Source organism: Falco naumanni, chromosome 10 (genome assembly GCF_017639655.2).
Source record: "Falco naumanni isolate bFalNau1 chromosome 10, bFalNau1.pat, whole genome shotgun sequence".
Classification (NCBI taxonomy): domain Eukaryota; kingdom Metazoa; phylum Chordata; class Aves; order Falconiformes; family Falconidae; genus Falco; species Falco naumanni.
In genome coordinates this window covers 20,966,602-20,974,046 of record NC_054063.1, presented here as the reverse complement: position 1 = coordinate 20,974,046, position 7,445 = coordinate 20,966,602, and the positions used below count along the sequence as shown (strand labels likewise).

The 7,445-nt window shown below is 46.8% G+C and overlaps 1 protein-coding gene across 3 annotated transcripts; it reads left to right on the top strand.

Annotated features, from left to right (window-relative positions):
* Nucleotides 1-26: 26 nt before the first annotated feature.
* On the top strand, nucleotides 27-7,020 carry CCNDBP1 (cyclin D1 binding protein 1). Of its 3 annotated transcripts, XM_040608665.1 has the most exons (11): nucleotides 27-151; nucleotides 237-296; nucleotides 975-1,054; nucleotides 1,700-1,781; nucleotides 2,251-2,347; nucleotides 3,521-3,594; nucleotides 3,902-3,978; nucleotides 4,464-4,717; nucleotides 5,110-5,170; nucleotides 6,190-6,236; nucleotides 6,616-7,020. In XM_040608665.1, the coding sequence occupies exons 1-11, from the start codon at nucleotides 85-87 to the stop codon at nucleotides 6,722-6,724; spliced, it is 1,008 nt and encodes a 335-aa protein (XP_040464599.1). In that variant the 5' UTR covers nucleotides 27-84; the 3' UTR covers nucleotides 6,725-7,020. The 3 variants fall into 3 exon arrangements, with proteins under 3 accessions (XP_040464599.1, XP_040464598.1, XP_040464601.1); XM_040608664.1 differs by lacking the exon at nucleotides 6,190-6,236; XM_040608667.1 differs by lacking the exons at nucleotides 6,190-6,236; nucleotides 6,616-7,020 and adding an exon at nucleotides 5,348-6,172.
* The last annotated feature ends 425 nt before the right edge of the window (nucleotides 7,021-7,445 follow it).

The window sequence follows — 7,445 nt, the reverse complement described above, 5'->3', positions numbered from 1 at the left end:
CGGGGCTGCGCCGCTCCGACCGTTACCCGGAAGCGGATGTGACGCGCGGTCGGGCGGTGCGCGGCGGTGGCAGCTCCAACCGCCATGGAGGTGCGGGAGCCGCTGCGGGACCTCTGCGGCGCGCTGCGGGCCGTGTTAGCGCGGGTCCGAGGTGCGGACCGGGGCCGGGCGGGGGCGGGGCCGGGGCCGGGCCGGGCCACCTCCCCGCTGGCTGAGGCCTCTCTCTGCCTTTACAGAGGGCGAGCCGAGCGAGGGCCGCGAGACGTTCGAGCTGCCGCGCTTCTGGGACGCCCTAGGTAGGGGTGGGGGGCCGGGCGGGAGCGGCGGCGCGGGGCCGTGCCGGGGAGGCTGGGCGGGGGCGGCGGCGACGGCGCGGGGCCGTGCCGGGGAGGCCGGGCGGGGGCGGCGGCGCGGGGCCGTGCTGCGGGGGCCGGGCGGGGGCGGCGGGGCGAACCAGAGGAGCCAGAGCAGCCGCTAGGCCTGTAGGCGGGTGTCCGCTGTGCCGGTGCGTGACCGGGCTCCGACTTGGGAGCGAAACGCCCGGCAGCGCTCCGGCCAGGGCTTTGGCACTTGTCCTCCGGCCCGGGGCGTGGGCGTTGACAACGCAGCGGCCGGTAACGGAGAGTTGTCATAGCTGGGGTTTCAAAGCCTTTGGCCTCTGCTAAAGCCTCACAGCACATCCTGGTGAAGGTGTCGTGGACCAGGACACAAAACACGGTTGTAAGTATCACTAAGTTAAAAAAAAAGCAGAAAAAAAGACATAGACACATGCAACATGCATGGCACAGATGCTCTGTGGAAGTTTTCTTACTCTGTAGTGAGATTTACCTTATGTCTTTATCGCTTAGGAGGAAGAAATGGTAATCAAGCAGTAGGGCACAGCAGCATCGCAGATGTTGCTCATCTAGCTGTTCTGTTCTTTTGTTTTTTACCCGTTATTTTCTATTCTTTTGCTCCCGTTGAATCGCTTTTAGGTCAGACATTCAAAGTAACATCACAGGAGGCTACAAAGCTGAGTCTAGCATTCTCAAGGCCTCCACCGACTTCTGCAGAGGTGAGTGAAAGTCCCTTCCCAGTCCCTGAAATTGCAGTGTGTGTGACAAGTGTCAGGTGTCTCTTAGTTCACTGGACTAAAACAAAGTCATTTAGTTCAGCGCAAACAAGGAATGTTGGTGTGGGCTGTGCACTGTGGAGCGTATTAATCCAATTCCAGAATTTCCCAGAGAACTAATTTCTGTAACAGGGAGACATACCAAACAGAAGTATTCTTACATACTTTTCTTTAATATCTACAGCTGGTTGCTGGTAGAGACAGGATATTGGACAATACAGACCTTAAATCTAACAAAGAGTATGCAATATTTTTGCTGGTAATTGAGCGAGGTTTATCGTACCTGTGTTTGGAGGAGCAAAAGAAAGACCTCCAGTTCAGAATAATGATTTAAGCTACTTCTTCCACTGTGATGCATGTCCACAACACCAGGGCATGTTTTGTTACCAAATTATGAGGCAGCTTATGATGTACACAGCTTGCTTACTGTATCTTCTTGTGCTGTATTTCCTTCTCAAGCAAGATGGCCATTACCATGCTTTCCTTTTCTCAAAGCAATCTGAACCTAAGTGATTGCTTGTGAAACTTTCTAAATGCAGTACAGCCATGCACTACTCATGTTTAGTCCTTTTGTCTCTCCATTTTCAGGATTGCCGGAAGCTGAGCGAAGATGTCCAAAATGCCATTCTTGCAGTGGCCACAGTGTACTACTGGCTCCCCAAGGGCCAAGGTGAGAGAGTGACAGCAGGGCAGTCACAACTATATAGCATGGTCATTCTTTCGCCACTATATAAAGAAACATGGCACTTTAGAGCCTAATAAGAGATCTGGCATCTGCAGGAAGGCAAGTAATCGTAGTGTCATGACCAGGTAGTCCCATTATCAGCTGTTCTGTAGACTTGAAACACCTTTGCGAGTGAACCACTTGTCTGTCTAGTCTTGCAGATTTCCATCTGTGAGAGAGTGATAAGGTAGGAAGTTGCGTGGTTGATTGAGCATTCATATTTATGAAGCATTGAAATCCTTGTCCAAAGTCCTTTTGGAACTGGGAAACATGTTATTTCCTTCAAAATACTTGTAACTTCATTAATATAGTGTATCCATGCAAATGGAGTAGTCCACGTGTTCCTTGTCTGCCGTTGCTTTCTGTCGGTGCTGACTTTGTGGCAACTTTTTTGCTCTTTCTCAATCTTAACCAGGTACTACTCTTCGGAAGATGGTACGAGATGCTACCACTGAAGTAGTGGAAGGAATGATCCAACTCACAGAAACAATTCTCAGTGCTCCATTGGAGAGGTAGGAATTTTGAAGAAAAAAAAAAAAGGGAACAAAAAGTTACAATTACACTTCTTAGGAAGCAGCAATTGCAGATTACTTCGTAAGGGAAGAGGGGGAGGCAGAAACAGAGCATTGTTATGAGGCAGGAAAAGACAGTGGCCTTATCAGCAAAGGCCCTGACCCCTAGTATCTGAGTGAGCAGAGCAGTGCTTGTGAGGGTAGTGGGGCTCAGTTGAGAGTCCAGATCATCACACAAGCCCATAGTGATGAGGTCAAGCTGTAAAGACAGGCCAGCAAGTCAGGATCAGGGTCAGGTTCAGAGAGAGTAACCAGCATCAGACACCATCCTGTCATTGCCCAGCATGTCCATGTTGGGTCTGAGGTCCAGGCAGGAAGGTCAAATCAGGGGGTCAGGATCCATGTCAGAATCAAGGATGTGTGAGACTGGGGTCAGACAGTACTGCTACACAGCTGTGATGTAGCACAAACAGGGCCCAGTGGCAGAACCCCAGGGTAAAAGCATCTCCTAGGGTAAGGAAAGGCTAGCCCTCGCTTCTAGCTTTTTTCACAATACCTCCTGTCATCAAAGGAGATGATCTCGTACTAAACTCTTCAACTGAGCCAACTAAACTCCTAGGAGAGGAGTGGGATATGCTCAAGGCCTCTCTACAGTACCCTCTTGTCCCAGTGACTGAGTGAAGTACATTTGCCTACGTGGAGAATAGATTTTTCATCCTGTCTGTGGCAAGGAAGGATGCTGGGAGCAGGATTCCCATGAAGGTGCTGGATAGCATTTACACTGTTTGGCAGTTTTTGCCCTTGGAGTTACTGGACTGCTGTGGACCTCTTCCTCTCTTTATGGATTAAATGTCACTGCCCTTAGGCAGAGGTTAGCAGTCTCTAATACAGACTTCTGATTTGCATAGATCCTGAAAGATAAGCAGTACACCTAAGCATCCTGAGAGGCCTTTGTAAGAGGCTCTTGCTTCTTGTTCCAAGAGATAATTAAACTCAGTAGGAGCAGGCACTTCTTGCTTTACACAGACATGAGATACTAGTGACAAGTTGGTTAGTGACATCTTTGCAGCAGAGCTTCTACTAGTGTGCATCATCTTTGGTGCAGAAAATAAAACTACAGTCTAGTAGAGTGGTGTTGAGTCTAGCTTTGGGGGGGGCTTTGTTTTGTTTCAGCTTGTCTCAGGAACAGCTTATATCAACTGGTGGTGTATGGGAGGCATGTGAGCAAGTGTCCAACCTGCCACGAGGTGAGTATTGTATATGCAGAACAACAGAACTAGGAAGTGGTGTCTTCGAGTATCAACAGCCCTTGCAAGGGGCATTGTACTTAGTATACTGAAGGCTCACACATTCTGCAAAACCTGACTGTTTTTGAAACGTATAAGCTTGGAAGCCAGGTCAGATTCTTTGCATGGCAACAATGCAGCTCTGAGTTCTGCAGAAAGTTTGTTTCTATAATCTCAAGATCTGATGATCACAAGCCTAGGTGAATGTTGTTGCAAGGTGATTTGAATCAGTGCAGTGCCACAATTTTCATCCTTTTTGCTTTTGCAGATAACCAGGCAGCAGTTGTGTCAGCTCTGGCTGCATGTCTAGGTGTGGTCAAAGATGCTCTGGAGGAGATGGAACATGTAAGGAAGCCCCTAAGACTTTGAGGAACCTGCAGTGATGGTTGAGTTGATGGAACACAAGGATTGTTTTACATACAGGCTTTGATTTAGATTTGTTCTGATATGAATTACGCTATTGTATTATGCCCAGGTCTTAATGAGTTTTTAAACTCAAGTTTGGTCTACATTATGTAAGATTTCTGTTAAAGTCATGGCCTGGATTGTGGGGGGCAGAGGGGAGTGGGAGAGTGGGAAGGTTTAGGTTGATGTAAGAATGGCAGTATTTGCTAGGCTCTTGCTGTTTGCTCTGTTGAATTGGAGTGGGGGATTAGTTTTTCTTAATTCAGTCCTGCCAGAATTAACAGAATCTGGCAACTGAGATGCTGGTTGGAGAGAGGTTCCTCTATTAATTGTTTGTATGGTTTCTAGAATATGTTTTCCCTTTCTCCTGGGTCTTGCTGGATTTGATGTTAGGCTCTGGGTTTTCAGTGCGTCTGTGTTCTCAGGCTCTGGTGGAAGGGCAAGACCCCTACAGTGACATTATGGAAGATGAAGAGCTGGGCTTTCGGGGCAACAGAGATACATATTGGTCAGAAGCTGACCGGAAGCTGCTTAGCTCCTGCATGGGTTTAATGAAGGCTTCTAAAGCTTGCCTGAAGAAGGTCTTGGGTGTAGTGAAAGCTCATGGCAAAGCTGATTCTCCAGAGCACATTGCTCAGCTGGATGATCTTGCAGACATTGCTAATGACATCAGTCCAAGGTAAGCAGGTCTCTCCCTGTGCCGCCTTTTTGTCCAGTGCAATCCCTGTCTTTCTTGAGGTCTAGAGAACAGATTAGGAAAACCTTTATGGTATTGAAGCTGTGAGCAGGTGGTGGAAGCAGGTGTGGTGGGAAGACTATTATGACATAGGCTGTTGACAGCTGTGCACATTAGGAGAGGGGTGGAGCTGCAGCTGTGTCTCTTAAGGTGAGAGTGGTATACAGATGTCTGAGAAAGCAGTGAGAAGCATTTTATGGGTGTGACCGACGACGTCTCCTTGTCATGCACTGCTGTTCCTGACTTACATTTAGGGTGGGTGTAGGCTTTGACCAGGATCCATGAGTGGTGCTATCAGGACCTTTCTTCCATTGAGCCCCTCTTTCCTGTTCTAGTGTTGACGAACTGGCACTGAGCATGTATCCACCTATGAACCACTTGGCTGTGCGACTCAATGTAAGTATCTGCAGCCTGCATGTAGGTCTACTCCCTTGGCTAGAGAGGAAGGGAAGAAATAGTCTTGGAGTGATTATATGACTTGTCAGGGAGAGGTGGGTGTTAGTGACTGTCTCAGTAACGAGTTCTTAGGGATGAAGGATTCCCTTTGGTTCTTGCACACTTATCTTCCTTCAGGTGGAAATGCATTCCTCATCTTTACTTCTTCAGGGAAGAGCATGGCTACTTGAGTTCAGAGTTGGCTCTGAAATATCATCCGTAGAGGTGTTCAATGACAGTACCTCAGAAAAGTGAGGTATAAGGCTGCTGGTGTACTATATGTCTACTTTCTTCCTCGAGTAATGTAGACTTGCTCAAATGAAGTTATCTAAATTAAAAATACATAATAAAAATTCTCACAGTGTGGTTAAACCCTGAAATAAGCTGCTCAGAGAAACAGTGGAATCTCTGTCTTTGGCAATACTCAAAAGTTGGCTGGGTAAGGCTCTGAGCAATCAGACTGACCATTGAGGTAGGCCTTGCTTTGAGCAGGAGGTTGTACTAGATGACTTCCAGGGGTTCCGTGCATCATAAATCAAGTACCTGTCTTCTTGTATCTGAGATTTTTTATTCTTAATTCCGGTTTCATGCCTTTGGCTGGTGGCTGATTTTGGGGGGTAAAAAGGAGAGTATTGCTTAATATCAAATTACATTACAGTCAGTCACTTGTAAGTTCAGGCCTCAATACCAGTTACCAATTTCTAATAGGCTTATCTTTTTAAAGGAAAAAGCATTTTAATGTACGCTTTAAAAAAACAACCCTTCCATTATTTTCACTTGTCCCAGCCAGCAGTAGGGTGGGAGACACTCCCAGCCAGCATGGCAGTGATAGATAGCTTCCTTCTGCATCAGGGTCTGTGGCAGTTTTACTGATTCTTGGCTGTGTTGGGCATTCCTGCGCTTCCCTTTCTTTTACAGTACTGCTGAGCCCTGTTTTTTTCATGCTTGGCTTACTTTATTTCCCTTTTGTTTCTTTCTAGGCTGCTAAGTTGGCCTCTGTATTAAAGAAAGTCTTAGAGATTACAAAGTGAGTATGAGTTACAGTTTTATTAGTGTGCGTTCCCTGCTATGCAGGCTGATATCTTTCTGCCTTCTGTCAAAGATGACTCATTTCTGGAGAGTAAATGCTGGCATTTTGGAATCATTAAGATGTTATCCAGTCACAAATGGATGGGAATAAGAAAAGGATGGTAGGGATGAAAGTGATTCCCACTGAAGACAAACACGTGTTAAGGTTTGGGACTAGAGACATGGATGTGAGTTCTGCCTTGCTCAAAGCACTCTGGGGCTGTAGCAGTCCTGTTTTAATGGTAGTTCAGTACTTCACAATACCTATGTGTTGTCTTATATCTATGCATCCAGACCCCCTAGGAGGCTTTCCTAATAAATTCCCTCCACTCTTGCAGGACAAGCCATGTATGTCCACCATCAGAGGAAGGCTGGGTGCAGTTTCTGACTGGTGCAGTAGATCACAACATGAACAAAATCAAGAACTTCACACAGGGTCAACTTTAGCTCTTCCATGTCTACATGTGTTGCTGCGGCTGGCTCTGGCATATGCTTTTCCAGTGAATCTCGCTGTTCTCCAGCTACTGAGAGAATGATGAGAACAGTATTTTTAGGAGAGAACTTTACTGCTACTTGGTGAAAGTTTCCCAGGAAGTTTCCCTTTGCCATTGCAAAAGGTGTCATTTTGCTTGGATTGCTGGGATGGTGCAGTGCTGCATCTTAATGCTGTGAATGGGCCCCGTGGTTCACACATTACAACTACTACGGGGTTCAAAGAACAATAAAATATTGCTAGATTTGCATGAATGGTTTTATCTGTTTTCAGGTGGCAATGGATATGTAGGGAAGGAAAGGGCCTTGCTGCTTTTGCAAGCAGCCTGATGAAGCTTTAAAGAATATGCAGCATGGCTGCTATTTCCTGTTTAACCTTAGAGAAGAGTGAAGTACCTTTCTCTTTCCTGTTTCCTCAGAAAGCAGTAGAAACTATTATTGTCAAGGATCTGTAGGGGTATAAGAGTATATCTCCAGGGAAATGTGACATGTGCTGTGGTTTGACCCTTGCTGGTGACTAAGCCCCACACAGCCACTCGTTCACTCCATATTTTTTTGAGATACTTTGTGAGATGCTTTCTTTGAGATACATCATGACTTTAAAGTTCTAGGATATCTTTTTTTCGCCACAGGTGGGGAAAAATGACTGAGCAGCGCTGGGTTCAGCACATATGCC